Source organism: Chinchilla lanigera, unplaced genomic scaffold (genome assembly GCF_000276665.1).
Source record: "Chinchilla lanigera isolate Chin_1 unplaced genomic scaffold, ChiLan1.0 scaffold00019, whole genome shotgun sequence".
NCBI lineage: Eukaryota > Metazoa > Chordata > Mammalia > Rodentia > Chinchillidae > Chinchilla > Chinchilla lanigera.
Genome location: NW_004955420.1, coordinates 1,591,541 through 1,613,680, shown reverse-complemented (window position 1 = coordinate 1,613,680; position 22,140 = coordinate 1,591,541). Strand labels below are relative to the sequence as shown.

The following is a 22,140-nucleotide window of genomic DNA, read 5'->3' as shown; positions in this document are numbered from 1 at the left end:
CTCTTCTCTTCTCTTCTCTTCTCTTCTCTTCTCTTCTCTTCTCTTCTCTTCTCTCCTCTCTTCTCCTGTCCTCTCGTCTCCTCTTCCCTTCCCTCCTTTCATTGCCTTTCCCTCCCCTCTTCTCCTCTCCTCTTCCCTTTCCTTTTGTTTTCTGTTTTAAAAACTCTTAACATTGGACAATGGTTTCCATATGTTAGGATTTCAAGGACTAATAAACATTTTTTAATCAGTGACTTACATATGCTTGCCAAATTTCAATTTGGGCAAAAAAACATCAAAAACTAATTTGTGTCATCATGATTTATTAGAGAATGGTCTACTCCAAAGAGGTAGATGGTAGAATAAAAATTGTTTTAAAACTTTTTGTAGTAATTGTTTTTATAAACATAATGGTTCTTTTTTTTTATAATTTTGTTATGAACAAATGAAAACTCTTATGGACCACAAAGACAAACCAAATAATGCCAAATAAGGATAGAATAACTGTGCCTCCAAGATACATTAAACTTAATACGAACAGAAATTTTCTTAGCCTTGCCCACCAGGCTCTCATTTTGAAAGTTTTATCATTTGCTAGTAAATGTTTTCCTTGTACTCTTCCTTTCCATGAAAGGTATATTTCTCTGCTACACATATTCATAGGCATTTGTGGTTTGAAAATTAGAAAGACTAGTAATGGTTTAAAAGAGGGTAAATTGATGTATATGATAAAGAACTCAGAAGGGAAAGAGTGAAAAATATTGAGAAAAAGAGAAAGATATCTTCAGGGACTAAAGGTACTTTTCTTTAGTTGGGTATGGTGATTGGGAAAGATAGGTACCAGAAAGTGTGTTTGGTTGGAAAGACTTAAGGATAATAACAAGAATAAATTTGAAACATTCTTGGATAAAGTAGAAAATCTTTGTTGTTTTTTAGAAAAATAAAAAATTAAACCAAAACAGTAAAATTCCTTAAAAAAAAAACATACTCTGGACTTCATGAGTGAGGATTTATACAGGGCATACAAAACTAGAGATAGGTGATGTTTGGTTTTTAGACTATTAATCTTGTATTATAACTGGCATTACTTCACTTCTTTTCCAAGACCCTTTGGTTCTATTCCTTCATTTCCGAAATAGAATTTTCTCTTAGGACATAAATAAAACTTATTGCACAATGATACTGTAGTAGTAAATGTTTACTACAGCCAGATATAGATGAGAGTAAAATGTTTGCACACTGAAGACCAGAAGGAGCCGGTCAAGGTCTTGGAGCCCACAGCACTGTCCTCTGCAAGTCCGTATCAAGGATCTGCACCAGAAAGTTCCAAGGGCTTTTCCTGGAAGTTCAAAAGCCTGCATCAACAGAGTGAACAATCTGTGCCACAAGGCTGAGAGATCTGCACTGGAAGCCAGGAGACGATGTCCAAGATGAAGATGAGGATTGAAGCTCTCTCAAAGGAAGAAAGCAGCCAAATCTCCTTTGAAAAAAAAAGGAAAAAAAACCACTGGAAAAAAAAAGCCTCTTATTTTCTTCAGGAAAATAAGTAGCAAGCAATCTTTCCTTCCTGTCCTTCCTGTTCTTCTTGTACGCCATTCTGGAAACAATCTTCAGGTGGGTCTTCCATGTTCAGAACCACGCTGATGCAGTTCAGCTGTGCTTTCGCACTCATGCTGACCATTAAGTAATCCACCACAGATACTATGTGTATTAGCTTTCTCATGGCTGGGACAAAATACCTGACACCTACAATTTAGAGGAGAAGAGGTACATTTGGATCATAGTTTTCAGTGAGTTCAATATATGGTTGGCTGACTCCAAGGCAGAAATGGCATGGTGGAAATATCTTAGTGAATAAAGCTGTTCAACCCATGAAAACAAGAAAGCAGAAAGAGAAGGGAGCACCCAAAACCAAGGATATACTCCTTCAATTTAAGCCGCCAGTTACCCATCCCTACAACCAGGCCTCACCTGCTAAAATATATAACTCATCAATGGAATCATCTAATGCCCCATGAGCTCACCCATTCCAAAAGCCCCATTTCTGACCATAGAAGATTTTTGGGGGAAATGTTAGATCAAAACCATACCATTCTAACCCTGCCTCCCCAAAGACTCATACCCATCTCAGTTTGCAAAATTTTCAGCCCTCTCAGGGGTCCCAAAGGAGATGCTCATGGATGAAGTGCAGGCAGCATGGGGCAGAGCAGAGAGCCAGAATGAGAGCCACCTGCATCTTTATTGTATAATTTTTATACAGGTTGTTAGCTCATGTTTACATTCTTACACAGTGTGCTAACCAGCACATGCATGTTTACCCGTGCTAAGTCATGGTTACATGACTGTATCCCACTGTGTGCCTGTGCTAGATAAGCGGGGTCGCATCCTTGGGTGTCCTTAGATACCTCTGAGCTTTGAAGCAGTCCGAGTGATTTCCCGCAAATATGCATTTAGTCTATCTATAAGAGTCACAAAAGTATTAACAGTTCCAGCACCATTCAAGTCCAGTCTCCTATGAGACTCAAGGCAAATTCATAACTATGAACCCCTACAGAAATCAGAAAGAAGGTTAAACACTTCCAACATAAAATGGCACTGAGTAAACATTCCCATTCCAAAAGAGAAAAATATGAGGATAGAAAGGAGTCAGGCAAAAGACCAAAAACCAACAGGGCAAATATTAAATACTGTAGCTTCATGTCCAGAACCCAGGGCAAGTTGTAGTAAGATGTGAGTTCTAATGGGCTTGGGCACTCCCACTCTTATGCTAGTTGTAGCACACTTGTCCTCTGTCTTGGGAAGGCTTTGCCCACTACCTGCAATTTTCCCTCAGGTGTTCTACATTTCTGGCATCTCTACTTCTTGGGGTCTCCACTGCACCTATGGCTTCACTCTTATAGCACCATGCACTTCCCCCTCAGAGGCACGTTGCCTGGCCTCTGAGGCCTTCCTCCAAATCTGAGTGGAAGGTACCATGACCCTATAATTCTTTTATTCTGCATGCCAAAAAAAATAACACATGGATGACACCAAGTTTTTCTAACAGCTCAAACAGAATCCTAACCCCCTTAGACAATGGCTGAAGTGGCTTCTTCTTTGCCTGGATGGCTGAATTCAGGATACACTTTGCCCTAGAACAAAATTCAGACTCTCTAGGACCTAGAATTGTGGCACCTGGAAAACAACAACTTAGTGAAGGAAAAAAAAAGTAGATTTCCAGGAACTGGGATGGAGTTAACAGGAAAAGTAGAAACTATAGAGAAGTTGGAGAAATAGGAATGCAGAGAAGAGAACAGAATAAAGCAGTCTCAAAAGCTGATTACAGCTCCTAGAGATGGTGCCCTGTCTCTGCTGACACAAGGGAAACTCCAGGAAGGTTGTCAGCTGCAAGGAAAAACAACAGACTGGATCAGCGGCACCAGCAGCAAGAAAAGGATACTGAAAACTGCAAAAACAGCCTGAGATTTTACTCTGAAAGTGAATTATTCTGCATGACAGCCTACAGTAGGAGAAGAAATCTAGTGCACTGCCCACCATGGTTGAGAATGTTTTAATAGAAGCATTTGGGGAAGGGGTTAACGGCTTCAGAGTGAGCTACAGAACAACTATAATTCAGGGTTTCTGGTACCACCATAACAGGGTGACTTGGTGGGAGATGTCTACAAGAGACAGTCATGGAGAGGGAATGGGTTATATGTAGACCTCCCTAAAATGTTTAAGTTCAGATTGGGAAGGACATGGAGCCCCACCCTCCATGGTGAAAAGTCACACAAATTGTGCTGCTTTCAGAGGGGGCTGGGCCTGAACGTACTGGCATTAAATCCAGCAGTCAGTTTGACACATACCCCCATACACACTGCCTACATCCAGTAAGACATCAACCAATGGTCTATTTGCTTTCTCTGTCTACCAACTTTAACAGGAATGCATCTTGTCTTGGACAGTTATCACAACCTGTAGTGTATGGCTGGAGGTCAAGTTATGAATCCACAGACTGTAAAGCTATGTGAAAGAATCTATGACTTAAGGTACATAAAGGAACAACGGAACTGGGAGCTACTAGAGTGATTATAGCTCTAGGGCGGAAATCATTGACCAATCACACTCAATGGAAAAGGTGGAGCAGGATTCAGTACTCACACACAGAAAGAGTGAGTGTGGAAACAAAATAGACCCTGGCAGTGACTCACTATACCTACCCAACATCTGGTATTTTCCAATACTGCAGACCTTGGAAAGAAATCTCATTCAAAAACCTGGAGAATTTTTAAAAATTTGTTTCTCTTTTGTAAAAAAAAATTTCACCATTGTTTATTTTGGGGGAGATTGAAGGTTTTTCTTTATGTTACTCTCTCATTTTTGTTTTTCCTTCCTTTTCTTGTTTGTTATTTCTGTTACATTTATCTAATTCTATTAATCTTCTGCGCCTTAATAGGCTCCTTTATGCATTTTTTCTCTTCCTTCCTATCTTCTTTTTCTTTATTTTTCAAATTTTACTTCTTTCATTCTCCCATTTCCCAATCCTTCCATCTTTGCTAGTATTACTATTAAGATTTATTAATCTTTATGTTTTAGTTAGTTATATTGCTATTATTATTGAATTCCTTTCTATTATGGTGATATAGTTGTTGGATTTAGTATATGTTTATTGTATGTCAAATTTTGTGTCTACCTAAATTATAATTATAAACCTCTTCTGGTTAAGGGTGATACAGTAGTAGCTTTTATTATTTCTTATGGTATGTCAATATCCAGTTTGTCTTTGACTATTACTATGGCTGATTTTGCTATTATTTCCAAGGTAGCTTAGTTGTTGCTATTAATTCATTTTTACTATATGCCAATATTTGGTGCTTCTTTATATCATCAATAATACTGTGGTTCATTTCCAAAGAACTGGGTGGTGGGCCAATTACACTGCACCCTCCACTCCCCAATTAACGGAGGTGGCTTGGTAAGAGACAAAAGCCTAGAGTTACCCATGATCAGAGTACATCACTGAAAAGCATACACTAACTAAAGAAGTTTCCCTACTTGGGATAAAGTCGTACCACTATAATCGACTTACAAACCTCAGCCCAAGTGTGGGTGCATGTGCACACACACACATACACACAAAAAATATTAGCAAGGCAACAAAATGCCTCCAAAATTTCCCAACTTCCCTCATCCATGGGGCAGGAATCAAAAGACAAACAGCTAAATTATATAAAATAAAAAAGAGGAGACAAAAATACTGATCAATATGATGCTGAGCAAGTTCAAAGATGACATAACTCATTACATAATGGACTTAGTAAACAAAATGATCAGTAAACTTACAGAAGATACTCATAAAAAACTAGCTGAACTACACAATATAATACAAAACATGAGTGAACAATTTAGTAAAGAATTAGAATCAATGAAAACGTACCAAACAGAAATGCATAAAATATTTCTATTGAAATATAGTCAGCAGAAATGACAAATGTGGTCACAGTGTCAGAACTAGAAGACAGGACTGATGCAGGTGACCATATATTCAGAGATACCTTATAAACAACAAAGGAACATGGAAAGTGAATCAAAAAACTAATAGATGATGCAAAGAAGACTAAGATTAATTGGAATTAGTTTAAAAAAATCAGAAGACAGCACAAATGACATAAAAACCTGTTTACATAAATAATAGCAGGAAAATTTCCAAATATGGGAAAAGAATTTGACATGTATACAAGCACAGCACATACAACCACAAATAGCCATGATCAACAAGGACAGAATACTAAAAAGATGTTAAAAATAACAAATTTCTTTTAAAGAAAAACCTATACAAATTACAGCAAACTTCTCAACACAAACCTCAAAGGTCAAGAGAGCTTAAAGCAATTCAAGCCCTAAAAGAAAACAACTGCCAATCAAAACTAACATATACTGCAAAACTATCTTTCAAAACTGATGGAAAAGCAAAGTTTTTCCATAACAAAGGAGGCCTTAAGAAATTCATTACTAACAAAACAGCTCTTAAAACATTTTTCAATGATCCTAGAAACAGACCACAGAGCCAATGATGCCCAAAATCATAATGGAATGAAAATACCAACAGGGTAAGCAGTTAGCCATAAGGTAGAAAAAAGAAAATAGAAATAAAGCAGTGACAAGAATGTCAGTGCTTTAGTAATAACTCTCAATGTCAATGGAATCAATTATCCAATTAGAACATATAGATTAGCAAGTTGTATCAAAACCAAAATTCAACAGTATTATGTATACAAGAAACATATCTAATCCAAAATGAAATTCATAGACTAAAAAAATAAAAGGGTGGAAAATAATATTCTGTGCAATGGGACTGCAAAAACAAGAAAGAGTATCAAAGTTTCAGATAAAGTGCATTTCAAGCCAAAATTGTTTAGAAGCAGCATGGAAGGTCACAATATGCATTGATTAAGGGAACAGTTCAACACAAAGAGATAAGGATGATAAATACAATGAAACAATAAATACAACAGTGCACCCAACTTCATAAAACAAACACTATTAGACATAAAAGATTAGATAAACATCAATACAATTAGATTTGGGAAACTTAATATTCTACTATCATGAATAGATCAACTAGAGAAAAAAATGGAGTTAACCTACGTTCGAACAAATGGATTTAATAGCGACCTATAGAGTGTTTTACCAAACTACAACAATGTATATATTCTTCTCAGTCACATACACAATCTTCTCCAAAATAGACTACATACAAGCCCATAAAGCATGCTAAAGTAAATGAAAAGAGCCAAAGCTATCCCATGCATATTATTACATCGTAGTGCACTGAAGTCAAAATCAACAGAAAAAGGAACCAAAGAAATTATGCAAACATGTGGCAATTAAACAAAATACTCTTAAATAATTAATGTATCACAGAAAAAATTAGTTCCTACTAGAAAACCACAATGCAAGGATGGCACATGAGAACCTACGCAAACAATGAAAAGGGGAAGTTTATACATATGAATGCCCACCTCAAAAAAATAGAGTGAGCCCAGATTAATAATCTAAAGATCCACCTCAAGGTCCACAGTTGTCTCTCACGCATTCTTTGGAGGAAGAATGCGTGAGAGACAACCTTAACCTAGATACCTCCATTCTGGGTGCCCGTCTTGCCCACAGCTAATGCCACAGTCCATTGGGGATCCCATTGCACCAGAGCACAGGAGACACAAGAGTCCAGAGTCAGGCCTAAAGTGAGACTCTCTTCCTGGGTGGGCATCTATTCTTCAGTCTTATCTGTCTTTGGGGTGGATAATCCATTGCTCTTTGCTGTGGAGAATCATGGGACTAGGAGCTGGCTTCATTCCTGTGTCGTCTAAGCTCTAGAGCAGTGGGCAGCTGATGGGCCCAAGAATCTTCACCCACCTGGGCTTGGTAATGCTCCTCAATGCTTAAATACTACAGAAAAATTTCAACTACTGCAGATGTCTTATAAGACAATTCTTTTCTAACTCCAGATTTGTCCTCATCTTGCCTCTTGATATGAGATTACTAATTTGGGATTAAGTGAAGTGTGACCTAACTGAGGAAATACTAAGTCTTCAAAGGAAGGGAAGGGCTATGTGACAAAGGAGCTGCATAAGCTGGATGTCCCAGACCAGCTGGAATTAGCATTCCTTGGAGAGGATCTTGAAGGTGCCTTATTCAGGGGAAGTTGTGTGAAATATAAAGATGCAAATAGGAGAGTTTGCCAAAATGTGAGCAATTCCCCATAAAGCAGGACTTCGTACTCAGGCAAGGGCTTCAAAATTCTGCTTTTATGAATTTACTGCTAGAAAGGCCTCTAGCATTATGTCAAAAAGCTATGACTTTTAAAAAAGCATGACAGGGAGGAAGGGATGAAAAAACACAGAAAAGCAAGCTACCCAGAAGGTCATACTATGCAAACCTAGGGAAAGCACCCAACTGGCAAGTTCCTTGGGAGGTTGCTATGGGCTAAATTTTATCCCTTCCCAATTCATTTATTGAAGAACTGACCACACATTATGGTATCATCCAAAATGATCCACAAAACTCTAATAAATTCAATGGTGAGGCTTTGGAAAGCTCTTGGATCATAGGGCACTACATTCTTCATGAGACTCGGCCATTGATGAGTTCCTGCTGGATGTGCTGCTAGGAGGTGGAGCCTAGTTTGGAAGTGGATCATAGGGGTTGATCTATAAGGGTGTATTCTGAACTCTGGCTGCTCCTGGCTCTCTGTATGCTTCTTGGATGCTACGGGATAAGCAACCTTCCTCCAGCACACACTTCCACCATGCTGTTTCTGCCTTGGAGCCAGCAATCATACACTGAACACACTGGGAAGTGTGATCCAAACAAACCTCTCCTCTCGCAAGTTGTGGGTGTTGGGTATTTTGTCAAGGCAACTGGAAAGCTGATTCAAAACCCTTCTTCAGGTGACATTTGAAGATAAGGCCTTTAGTAAGAACTTTTTAGTAAATATGCCTAGTTTACAGTGCTCATGGAAAATGAGAACCAGAGGCAGGACTTTGGGGGTAAAGGAACCTGAAGGAGGCTAAGCCACAGGCTGGATCCAATGGCAGTTTCTAAGATTGAGAAGAAACATGCATTAATCTTAACAGGTGCAATATATTCTATAACAGTGAGAGAAAAAATAAAGTATGTCAGAGTTTAAATTCTGTACAAGACTTAGATGTCTCCAAAGGTCGGGGTAGGAGCAGTAACATAATCATGGGAAGCAAGCTCTTCAGCCTTGAGAAAAGAATTCCTCACAAAGACCAAGTTTTATGAAACCAATGGTTATCTGTCTGCCAACCAATGAAGAAGTGGCAAAGAAGAGTGACAAGGGACAGATATCTGCTTGGGAAGACACCTAGGAATGGTCCTAGTAGCAGAAGAATTATACGGATGTATGCTAGATTTATATGGATATATGAGATATTTTCAAATCTACAGCTATATTGCAATATGCATCTCACATGTGCCTCTACATAATTTAAATAATATAAAGAAGATACATTTACTATTTCCTAAGAGATAAGCATGGTAGTAAGCCTAATCCTCAATGATGCTGCTGTATCATCATCATTGGGGAGGTGTAGTGATGTTGCACCCTTAGACATGTAAAAGGCTTCCTTCTGTTTAATCAATATCATATGTGCTCTATTTGGGTATGAAGTGTAAGACAGGAGAGTACAGGGGATGATATTTAGCTCAGCAGCACAGCACCTGCCTGGCAAGCAAAAGGTCATGAGTTCGATTCCTGGTACTGGAAGAAAAACAAACAAACAAACAAAAAAGACAGGAAAGTACAAGTAAATGATAGAACTTCCATCAGAGAAATGATAACCATCAACCTAGTCACTGGGTTTTAGCAGTGCTGCAGTGCTATGAATTCTGGGTGGGTCCCAGAACTCTATGGATGTCATGGATAGGTCATAGACCACTGCCAAGCTTCTGTCATAACTGATACCAACCACAGTGTGGACAGCATTTTTCTGGAGTAGGTCCTACTGAGCAGATAGCTTTCTGGGTTGTCTCCTGCTTTTTGGTTATACAAATTTCATTATTTACCATCATCAATTAAATTTTCAACAGCAGAGTTTTAGAAGCTGACCTGGATATCAGTTATTATCCACAGTAAAATAATGAAGCATAAAAGAAAAACTAAGCACCTTGAGCCATCACTTGTGGAACAGCCAGAGAAGAGAGCCAGACGTAAGTGTTAGCATATTCTGGGAATAGGGAAGCAGGAATTGCCTTCTAAACAGGGATAAGAGAGGATTTCTAGTTTGTGGTGCAGTAACAGAGAAGAGAGAAAGAGGGAGAGAAGTGACTGAAGGGGAGAAGCATGTGTGTGTGTGTGTGTGTGTGTGTGTGTGTGTGTGTGTGTCTTCCTGAGAGGAGGTAGTCTGAGAGTCAAGAAAAGCTTAAGACGACCCAGATGTTTTCTCTCTTGTCAAAGGCCTAGGTTAGCTGTAGAGAGTCCCTCGGGGTTTACGGGTTACAGTTGTAGAGTAAATTTTTCCTTTGAAAATGCATTTTCTGTCATTTGACTTCTTCCTTAAGGGCACCAGGGAAGCAAATCATGTTATTTTCTAACAGAATTCTTTTTACCTTTCATTGAAAGAGAAACTGTGCCTCACAGAAGCAAAGAAAATACTTTTTTAAAAACCTTGAAACACTTATATGTGCAGGAAAAAGTATAATATCAGAAAGAACTTATTTTGTCAAGAGTGAAAACTTTGTTTCAGACTATGAACATGTTCATGCACGGCTCCTCCGTGAAATGGTAGAAAAACAGGTTATATACATAAAGAAATACACAAGCTCACATGAACATAAACAGTATTTAACCATGAATAGTGAATTAAGTTAATTAAGTAAATGAGATTTGGCATTTTATGGAAACACTGGAAATTAAACATTTGGTTACCTTGGAGATTGACAGCAAACAATTAACTCCTGTGAAGCAGGACCATAGCTCAGAGGTGGGAGCTAAGCCCAACATTCCAAAGAGTGGTTTATCTCTGAGAAATGTCTGAAGCTTTCAACAAGGTGTGAGGTCTATGTGTTTTGCTACAGTTCCTGGTGTGGAGTGGTCTGGAGAGTGAAGTCAGCTTCAGTTCACCTTCAATAAAATGAGTACATATTCAAAGATGTCAGTGATTAGAAATTAGGAAATATCTAAAGCACATATTCACACTTACTAATTCCACAAACCAAAAAACAAAGCAAAATAGGCTGGGAGAAGATAAATATTACGATCAAACATAAGATCAAACCTCCTTACTATCCACCAAATCAGACTGTCTCTCAATAACATGTCACAACCTGTTTGATCAGAACAGACCAAGGTGCAGTAACTGGTACACGATGGGCTACATCTTCCATGAGCATGAGCTCAGCATATGCTGTCAGCAGGTCAGTTCATAGGCTGAGGTGGAAGAAAACAGTCATCATAGACACAGAGCACTCAAGCCGACCAAGGGTTATCAATGTCCCATTCCACCACAAAAGGAAAGTTCACAGAGTGACGTAGAGGGTTGTGTGGTCATAGAAGTGGCACGTGCCACTTCTCCTCATTTTCCTTTGTAGGAAATATAATTATACAATCATAGTTCAACACAAAGTAGCTCAGTTAAGTACAGCACAGCAGTTTGGACAAGCTGAATGAGGGGAGGCAACAAATACAGTGATCTGAGAAGTCAATATTGCATCCTACATTTAAATATTTTAGTAATGGAAACCATACTACTTAAATACCCATTAACACCCAACTAGAATCATGTCTCTCACTCTATTTTTCAGAAGACTTAGATTCTCAAGATGACCTGCCAGGGAGAAACAATGAAGTGGCCCCAGCTCGAGACCAGGAAGAGACCTTTATTGATTCCTCGAATCGCTTCTCTTATGAAGACAAATCCATCGGTGCAGGTATGAAGTAATGATTAAACAAGATGCAGAAAGTAAGCAAGGGGCTCGGTATCCCGGAACTGAGTTGAATGGCTCTGACAATCACTTGACTCGAGGCTGCCCAGGAAGAAACTGAAATGTTCCTCCACATAGTTTTACACAGGCAGCTATAGTAAGCAGCAGTGGGAGCAATAAATACCAAAAGAAAAATGCAAGAGAGAACTGCAAAACCAGTGGAGTACTGGGTTCTGCTCAGCAAATGGTGGGAGAATTACTGAGGAGACGAGAGTGTGATCAGAGACACATAGGGGTGGCAGGTCAGTTTGACCCAGTGTCGAGTACGGCAGACTGCCTGGTCCAAAATATTAGGGTCCTCATAAATGCCTCTGAGATAAGGTACAGATACCCAACCCAAGAACACAACACATCCGTAGGTTTTTCATACTCAGTGTTCTCAAACATATTGTTACACACGCCAATCTGAAGTCCCTAGCCTCACCTCTCATTGCCATACTATTCCAGATGCATAGGAATTCCTCTGACTCGGTGTTTATTTCTACCATCCAAACAGTGGTAACTGCTCGGACTTCCTGATGACACTACATTCCTTATCTCTGTGTTTTTTATTTATTTGTCAGTTTTGTAAACTTTGTGTGAATAGAAGGGCAAATTCTATACTTCACGTCTGATTCCTCTTAGTTCATGTTTATATGTGTGGCTATTGTTCATGTTGCAGCTGACTTCTGTTTGTCAATTCTCATAATTGCATATATTCCATTACAAGAATAGAAATAATTGATTACTGACTAAACTTTGTTGAACATTAGGATTGTTTTCATTACGAAGAGAGTAAGACGATGTTTTGAATATTCTGTTGCCTATATTTCGGTACACTAACACATGTTGTTTGGTAAAATTAGTAGACTCTATCTTTCTATCTTAACCAAACAGAATACAGTAGTTCTTTTTATTTTCTACATCATTAATAGCCACTTCATCTTACACACTCTGCTCATATATTTTAGATCTTCACATAGCTCTGGATTTTTTCTTTTCTAAATATTTTTATTGGTATTTGCTTATAATACATACTAACAACATACATCGTATGGAGGCTGTATATCCATATATTACATGTTAGTTCTTTTTATACCCACTTCTTTTGTCTTTCCCTCCAAGGCTAGAACCCCTACTTCTATGTTCTCTATCATTTTTATTTTGCTCCTTAAATCCTAGGCTTGCGTCAAGGAGCAGAAGAGAATTCCACCAACTTAGAGGATTGCTCCGGAGTCTCTCCTTCTGGCCACTGCAGCCTTACGAAGCAAGATGGTAAGGCAAATGTGAAGGTGACCCGCGCTCTGCTGAGCTGCTTGTCCAAAGCCTACTTGCCTCACTTTCCCTTCACTTAGATCAAAGGGCCACAGAGCAAACAAATCTGACTACACTGGGAATGGACATACAGGAAATATGCCTTGAAGAAAAGAACAAAACTCCTCAGCACAGGTTTCCCAGGGAACACTGAGACAGGTGTGGATGAGGCAGCGGATCCTGCAGCCATGTGTAGGGGAAATGCTCAGCACTTCTCCATCTGTTCGGCATAAAACCAACCTCACACACTCACATGTCACACTGCTTTACGCACAGGAGAGGCCTGTAACTTCTTTCCTTCTTCACTCGTTTTGTGTCCCATTCCTTATCAGCATTACATAGGCACAGCCTTACACCCTCATCCCTGCATATAGCCATTCTCAATCTACCACTTTACACACGAATCCCTTGAAGAGCTACAGATCATCTCACATGGATAACCTGTTTTGACTTTGCATGTTACACACATCACAAGAACTGGATGCCTTTTAAAATGCATATTCTCTTGCTTAATTATCACTTCTTTTACCAGGCTTTCAGCCCTTTATAGAGCTGCATGTGCTGAGGTCAAAATATTTCCCCTACTGTATCGTTTATATAGTTTTTGTGTTTTGTTTTTGTTTTTGTCTTTGTTTTTTTTCTTAAAAAAAAAAAATTAAAAGAAAACATTTCCCCTAGCACATGTGGCTCCTTGTAGCGCACACAGCTTCCTTTCATTCACACCATCTAACAAACAATCACACAATGGGTCACGGGCACCATAATTCCACATAATACACTGCCACACACACATGAGTACATGTGTTACTATTCACTTTTCCAGTACCAGAAGCATTCACCAGATATGTACCAGTGTGTGTACAGCTATAGGGGCAGAGATGGAATGGAGATGGAGATGGAGATAAAGATGCAGATGGAGATAAAGACTGAGGTGTAGGTTGAGTTGGAGTTGCAGGTGGAAATGGACAGGACAGAGAGAGACAGAAGTAGAGCTAAAGGTAGAGATAACAATAGAGAAAATCGGTCTCCAAGAGAAACCGCACAACCCACTTTCCTTATAGCCATGCAAAGTATACACTTCAAATAACAATTCCACACAGGCACTCCCATAGACATTCTGCTGGCATCTTATCTCCTTAATTTTTTTTTGGGTTTTTTCTTTTGGTTTTTTTTTTTTGTGGGGGTGGGGGGGTGGGTTTTTTTCCAGTACCAGGAATCGAACTCACGACCTCGCGCTTGCCAGGAAGGCGCTGTGCCACTGAGCTAAATCCCCAGACCCTATCTCCTTAGTTTTGAAATCAGTTACCTCAATATGTTGCAGGTCTTGGATCACCGGAGATGCCTTTAGATGAAGACATGATGGAAAGGGAGAAATTACGTTATAACTTGCGTTCCCCTTCCCCATGCTTCTTGGATAGCCACTCATCATCTTCAGAATCTTCTGAAAAGAAACGCGTCATGAAAGTTTACTACATGCAAGTCCCAAAGAAAAGGGGTGCAGATGCCTTAGGGGATGCAGAAGACCTGGAGCCGCCCCAAAAGAGGATAAGAGCAGCAAGTGTTAGCATTCCTAGGAAGCTGCTTCCAAAGCTCAGCCTCCCTTCCCTAAGGGACACTTTAAGTGATAGTGAGGACAGCTCCCCCAGTGAAGTCCAGGAGCAAAGGGAAGAGGCTGAGAGACCATCAGGGCCTCGGGATCAGGAGGCAGGGGGCAGCATCCAAGCCCCGGATGAGCCGGTGGGCCTGGAAGATGAATTCCAGTGCATGGGATGCCACAAACTCTTCCCCACAGTGGAATCGCTGAAGAGGCACGTGGAGCATGCGGGCGAGGAGGCTATCGAGTGCCTTAATTTTCACCTCGCACTTGCCAAACTAAAGCCAAAGAGGAAGACAAAGAAGATTCAAAGGAGGCAGAATATTGAGATAAACAAAATATCTCAGGGCTATCTAGCGACTCTTTTCTGCGTGTTGGTAGTTTTTCTGATAATATTTTGGGTGGTTTTTTAATTATTTATTCACTGAAAATGAAATCACTCATATTTCTTGATACAAATAAGAGGCAATAGTTTATGGGGCCACCAGGAATCTTTTTTTTGTTTCATCCAAAACCAGCCCCCGAGAAATCAAGTACGACCCCTGATCACAAAGAAACAAAACCAGTTCCAAAAGTCAACCACAGGAACACAGACTGTGCTCTTGGCCATACAATGTCCAGCTTCTTCCCCCAAGGTCGGGTGCCAAATGCAGCTGAGCAGTTTCGGTTCAGCGCCAAAACAAACATTTCCAGGGGGGTGATGCTTATAAATAAACACTCTTTCAGCTCCTAAAAGACAAGAAGAAAGTCAGCACAAATTCATCGAGACAGCTTCTCTATATTTTATGTTAGCTTAAACAGGGCTCAGAGACTCACCATGTAGCCCTGAAACCATTCAACTTTATTACTGCCCACATTAACATCTGCAAATACACACATGATGCAAGAAATGTCAAAACATACAGAACTTTGGCAGTGCCGATTGTAATGCCTCATCTGCCCTGCATTCACTCCCAGACACTTATTTTCCTCAAAATGTACTTTAATACTTTGATACATTCTCTCTAGCTGTTTCTATAACAGTGATGACAGACTGTCTCCCATGGTGAACTGTGATCTACTTCTCAGCATATTACTTGGTTGAACATAAATTGATTGAGGAAAGGACATGTAACTTTATGGATGGAACAAAAAATAACTAAAACCCAACCTTTGGCTTCTCTAAGTTTGCGCATGTGTAGGTTTACAAACGTATACAGTCATGCTAAGAAGGAAGGTAAAAGGTGTACATAGAGGTGTCCCCACAATCAGAGTGCCACTTTAATCTTAATAACTTTAAAATCATAAGTCTCACCAATTTTTGGAAGGTATCCTTTGTACATTTAATTATTTACCTGACATGTGACTTGTTTAATTCTCAGCAATTTCCAATATAATTTTTAATTCCTGTTTGTCACTCTTTGTCATCTCCCACTGAGGAACAAAAATGAAAACCTGACAATTTGGAATGTATTATGGACAGTTCCCAGACTTTATGTGGTGTGATCAAGAATATTGTGACTACTTAAATTTTTAAAAATTATTATAGTTAACAGCCCATTGCTGTTAACATCTCTCACAGTAATGCCCCTGGCTTTGAACACACTTATTCCATCATTTTTGCCACTTTCTGAAGCATTTCTGGAAGCCTTTGGTGAGCGTCTCTAGTAATGCTCTCTTGGTTCTCTTGACGTCCTGAATCAATTCAAAATGTGCCGGGCCAGTAGGGAAGATGCACTGTACCTTTTGAATTGATTCAGGACATCCAGTTAGCCAGGATAGCATAACTGAGGACACTCTTGAAAGAGGACTTCCAAACATGCTTCAGAAATTGGCAAGAAGGATGGGATACATGCGTTCAAAGCCAGGGGCATTCTTTTGAGGGGGATTAACAGCAATAGGTCTTTTACCATAATTCTTTTTCTAAATTTAAAATTCATATTATTTTTTCAATCACAACTCATATTTTGGGGAAGAGATATTAGAATAGTTAAATGTACAAATGACAAGGACTTTCTTTAGAAATTGTATCTTCTATATAAGTTTATCATTATGAAGACTGAAACTGCCAGAAGGCATTTGGGGCCCCTACTTACGTGCATATTTATTTATCTTTTAACAAATTTATCGATTTTTCTGTCCTTCTGATTATCTCTTTGTGTGACGATTATCTGCTCTAGTGCACATGCACATACAAACAGGAGCCAAAATGGTTGCGGTTACTTTACCCGCCTCGTAGTTTCTGTTTTCTTCATGGGAAAAGGTCTTCTCCATCCCACCCCAACTGCAGAAAAATGAATGCCAGTAGCCAAAGGAGGCCCTTACTTCACTATCTGACTTGGTGGCTGACCTATCTATGCCTGTTGGACAATCTGTAGTGATAGCTTGGAAATTTTAAGGAGAAGACACAGAGATGTTGACTTTTACCTTTGAACAGTCTTCTGTGTGCAACTCCAAATGAGGTCTACAGTCCTCAAAAGCCGGTCTTTCTTCAATTCTCCGTTCTTTAAAATACCTCACCTTGTCAACTGTTACTTTAATTCCCTGAGCATCTCCTCTGAAATCTTCAATAAACTTTTGTTTTGCCTCTAATATCTTGAGTCAGTTACTACTTGTTACCCCTTGTACCTTATTTGATGCAGACCAGGTTTGAGAAGAGAGTTTCTTCTACTTTGACCAGTTGAAATGAAAAGTCCCATGAAGCAGTGCATATTATCATACTAATTATCATGATATAATGAAACAACAAGAGATGTATTTTACCTCAGGAGAGACCATGTGTTCTTCATTGATTAGTGAGATGCACAAAGAATTTTGGAGGGAAAAAAAAAAAAAAAAAAAACCAACACCATTCTTTGACACCATAAACCTGTGAGTTTAAATCCCTTCCTGCCATTTACTGTCTTATAGGCTTTTGGATTTAGCTATCCTGTCTTGGAAGTGGAAAGTACATTATTTAAAATGACAGTGTCTGTGAAGGTAACACGCCACAGGTAAAAGTCGAGGTGAGATAATAAAACTGAGGCCTGAAGATGCTCTTCCTTCTGGCAGCCAGTGGGGATCAGGCGTCACTGGCAGCTGCCACACTCCTAGTCCTCAGTGTGCTGAGCGTGGCCCTGGATAACTATCCCCAACATGTCCTGGCTGCCTTTGTGGCTGCCTGAACATGTTTTCAGCCCAGTTCCTGACAGCTGCTATGTCCTTCACTGCACCGCCCCTCTGGACCACTGTTGCTACCTCTGAGGAGTGGTGAAAGGGCTCGCCCTCATGGAGCAAAGACTGAGGAGGACCCAGAGCACACTGCTGATATCCCCAAATCCACGAAGCCAATAGGCTGTGCTCAGTTCTTGCTTCCCACTGGGAGACACTTGATGGCAGGCACAGTCACCACTATGGCCCTGTTATTTTCTCAGAAAGAGTGGGTCTGTCGATCAAGCAGCTATTTCTCTAAAAGTTGGGCTGAGCTATCAGTATGATAGCTGTAGCTTTCCTGTATTCCCCAAGGCCATCTCATCAAATCCATTCCCTTCCTTATTGTAGATGGGCTTTAAAGTTCAGCCTGTGTGTTAGTATGATGTTGGTCCAACGTGTCCTCCCATTGCTAAACCCAATGCATTTTGTAGTGGGCTCAATGATGTCCACCAAAGTGACATGCTGAAGTCCTAAATCTTTTGTGATATTGTTACTATGAAGTGAAGAAGAAGAGGTCAAGCTGGATTAGGTGGCTCCTAAACCCAATGACTAGTAGTTTTCATAAGAGAAAGAGAAGGGAGACTTGAACACAGAGACATAGATGCATACATGGATGAAGGCGATGTTTCAATGGAGGCAAAGATTGCAGTGAAACTGCCACTGGCCAAAGAATCCCAGGGACTGCTAGCCACCACTAGAAGCTGAGCTAGGCAAGAAAGGGTTCTGCAGAGGGAGGAAAGCCCTGCCGAAACTGTGAGTTCAGACATCCAAACATTAGCACAGTATAAAAATAAATTAATATTTAGTCACCCAGTTTGTGGTAATTGTTATGAGTGCCCTGGAAAATTAATACATGTAAAAAAGGCACTGTTTTTTGGTCTCTAGGATTCCTGCTCAGTTTTTCCTGGAAAAAGCCTTATATTAAGAACAAAAATTTCCAGGCAACAGCACAGCTTCAAAAGAGTGAAATTTAGTAGTGATAGGAATAAAAGAATGAGGAAAGAGGACAAACAAAAGAAAGCATCAAAGGAGATAACAGCCAAAGAGAAATGACATAGGCAACTGTGGGCATCAGCAGGGAAAAAGTTGGCAGCATTGGCCAGACTGTGTGAAACCAACTGTGTGAAACCGGGGGGGGGGGGGGTGTTGACATTCACAGTTGCTGCAGAAGACAAGTGTCATGAAGTCAGCCTGTTTAAGACAATTGCAAAAGTTGCACAAGGTCCAGCTGGGGGCCAGAACTGGACATGCCCACATCATGTCATGTTCCTGCTAGATATTTGATCATTCCTTCCATCCTACCCTATGGGGGCTCCGGTTTACTCTCATTTGCAAAGGACTAGTTTGGCGAGTAGTTGGCATTTCTACCCAGATCATTTCTGGGAAGTTGTGCTTCATGTAAATTTATATGTCAATTTGTAACCAACCTTCAATCAGCTATCAACGCATCACCCTCCTTGTGTAGCACCTCTGGGCAGTTCGATTATTTCCTCCATTCCTACCTCTACACCCTAAGGTTGGAGTCCAAACCTCAGGAAAAGGGCAAGGCGAATGGATCAGCCATGTGGAAGTGCCCCTGGCCACTCACAGGGAAGCTCATTGGACTCGTATATTACTTGCTATTGCAAACAACTATGGCTCCCTCCTCCTACCTTAGATGAGGGGAGAAAACTGTGGACAACAGGCAGTATTTTAACCTATACATGGCTATTTTATAAAGACACCAGGCCAGCTGATGAATCTGAAAATATTCAGAAGTCATTTTTAAGGTTCCCCTCTGTGTAGGACTTTGAACTGTGGAATTTTTAAGTCAGAGACCCCATCTGTTAGATGCGCATTAGTTGGTGTGGAAGAACAATCGTGTAAACCTACCAATGCAGAGGTGGATCAAGAGGTAGAAAAAGGGCAGTGGCCAGGCAGGTGGAGGACAGGTCAATCAGACTCAGGTGGGTTTTGGAGGCCCATTCTGTGCCCGCTACTGGAGAGACAAAGCGGTGAGAAGTGTAAGGGTTCTCCCTCAGGGAGACCACTGTCAAAACTTGTTCAATCTGTGCATCCAATACCTGGCAACTTCTTTCCCACATCTTTTCTCACCCACTTCCTTGCCCTTGATCTCTATGTCTTTTTAAACAATGTTTTAAAAAGATTTGAGGTGGGGTTTTCCTGTTACCCAGGCTGGTCTGGAACTTGTCAGTTTAAGTGATTCTCTTATCTCAGCCTCCCCCGTAGCTGGGACTGCAGGTAAGGCACCCGGAAACTGTGGGCTGTTTTTTTCTTTTTTTTTTTTTTTCATAGTTACCATGACTTTTTGAAACAACCTTGCTCACTTATTTGGTTATTTGTTAATTGTTTTATTCCACCACCTGAATGTGAGCACCATAAGAACTTGACCTAGTCCATCACCAACCCCTAGAATGGTGCCTTGCAGCTCTTAGTTGCTCTATGAATGTTTGTTGACTAAATGATATATAGCCCAAGAGAAGTGGGAGGAGCCAGTGATTAAAGTGATAAAGAGCATGGGCTCTGGGTCCAGACCACCTGGGTTCACACATGAGCTCCTCCGCTTACTCAGTTGGACTTTGATGTAGTCAGTCTACCGTTTCCAGTCTCGTCAAGTATGATGTGGGTATTCTAAAACTGCCATTGTTGGGAGGATTGATAAGTTAATATGTGAAAAAGTAGAGAAAATAGAGGTTAGAAAAAATTTTCTTGAAGAACCAGATACTAAATATTGTAGGATTTGCAAGCCACAAAATCTCTTACAATGACTCAGTTCTGCCTTTGTAACACAAAGAAAAAAGAAAAAGAAAAACTGGCCACAGAGGTTACGTAAGTACATGAGTGTGGCCCTTTCCAAATACAGCATTAAGAACAATAGCACAACATCTGACATAATATTAAAGAATTTAAACACAAAATAATAAGCTATTTCCCAGGAAATAGAAGTCTTTCTTGTATGTTGGATCACACAGATTCATTTTGTGCTTACAGTCTCGGATCCACACTTTAGTCATCTGTGTGATGGGGTAACAACTACTGTCCTACCTCCCTGGGTTGTTTGGCATCACACAAGGTAAAAGACACGAGAAGTACAAATGTACTGTGTACAAATTACTGCAAAATGCTCCTCTAATAGGATTCCATGGTGCTGTTTGGATCCAAGGTTCCCACACAGTAGGTAACTTAATATTACTTACTCATTTTACAGATAAGGAAGTCAGAGACATTAAATGACTCATCTGGGGTCACACTGCTGATAAACTGAAGACCTAAATTTGAACCCAGACAATTTTTATTCTAGTACAAGCTTCTTAACGAGAACACAGCCCATCTCCCCACATACTGAGCATAGACCTTACACTATAGAGTTTCTTGGGGTTTTTTAAATTTCCTTTCCTTACATATAAGTATCTCATTTCCCTGGGCACAGCCCACACCAAAGTATGTCCTAATTACTGGAGCAGTTGCTTCCTGTCCTTGCAGTTATCAAGAAATAGTTTTAAACTCAGCCTGCACATTGTCTTTTCAGGTCAAAGAAAAAAAAAAAAGAGAGAAAAGAGCCAGTGGTACAATAGCTCTTTGATTAGCTTCCTCACAAAAAAGGAAGTTTCACAACTAATTCTATCCCTGATCTCCATGCCATCCCAACACATACCATTTTCAAGAAGCACAAACATATATTTTATTCAACTGTATGTGGGTTGAACTGCATATGATGCGTTACTCTCATAAACTTAACTGATCCAAGTTTACAGTAACAAGGAGATGGAGTTTTTGGTAATTGATGAAGACTTGCTTTATTTTTGATTAGAAAGGTAGGAGGCCTGCAGTCATGCAAATTCAAGACCTCTGATCTCAGCCACCACGAGATTAGAGTTTACAGCCAGACTATTAGCTCAAGTCATGTGAAAAAACATGTCCAAGTTGAAGTGTGTTTTTTCTCCCACTAGAATAACTAAAATTAAACAGACCAACACTTATATAAATTGGTAAGAATGTGGGGCAATTGGAACCCTCTTACATTGCTAGCAAGGATCTAAAATGATTGGTGTATTTGGAAATGAGAGTTGTCAGTTTCTTGAAAAAATAAACTTCCACTTCCCAAAAGACCCTGCAAATCAACTTTTACTATATATCCACTGGCTCTAAAAATATATTTTCCCTAAAATATTTGTGTGTGAATGTTCATAATAGTCCAAGTCTGGAAACAACCCAGATTTTCATCAACTGATGAATAAATCAACAAAATATGGTATTTCTGTACAATTGAATGCTACTTGGTAATAAAAAGGAAAAGAACTGGTACTCCAAGGCATGTAATAGTATGAATGGGCATTTGACTATGTATCTTAGTTACTTTTCTCATTGCTGAGTCAAAATTCTTGACATCCAAAGTTAGAGAAGGACAAGCTTATTTATCTTGCAGTTTGTATGGGCTTCAGTTCATAGTTGGCTATCTACAAGCAGTGTGGTGCGGCTGAGGGGAAACAGTTCATGATAGGCAGAAGGCAGAAGGTAGCAAGCAATTAAGTAGCAAAGCAGTAAGCAACTAGCAACAAACACCACCAGCAGCTCTCTGTGGCTTATATTCTATCCAGGCTACCTGTTCTTAGAGCAGG

The 22,140-nt window shown here is 39.9% G+C and overlaps 1 protein-coding gene across 2 annotated transcripts in view; it reads left to right on the top strand.

Moving 5' to 3' along the window:
* Positions 1–16,912, top strand: part of LOC102025583 (protein FAM170A-like) — a 42,248-nt gene extending 25,336 nt beyond the window's left edge. The window contains exons 1-4 of one of the 2 annotated variants that reach the window (XM_005382997.2): positions 9,461–9,690; positions 11,284–11,409; positions 12,625–12,717; positions 14,078–16,912. In XM_005382997.2, coding sequence (XP_005383054.1) covers positions 9,621–9,690; positions 11,284–11,409; positions 12,625–12,717; positions 14,078–14,763 — 975 coding nt within the window. In that variant the 5' untranslated portion in view covers positions 9,461–9,620 and the 3' untranslated portion in view covers positions 14,764–16,912. Of the gene's footprint in view, positions 1–9,460; positions 9,691–11,283; positions 11,410–12,624; positions 12,718–14,077 lie in introns of those variants that run through there. The other variant, XM_013513627.1, reaches the window with a different exon arrangement.
* The last annotated feature ends 5,228 nt before the right edge of the window (positions 16,913–22,140 follow it).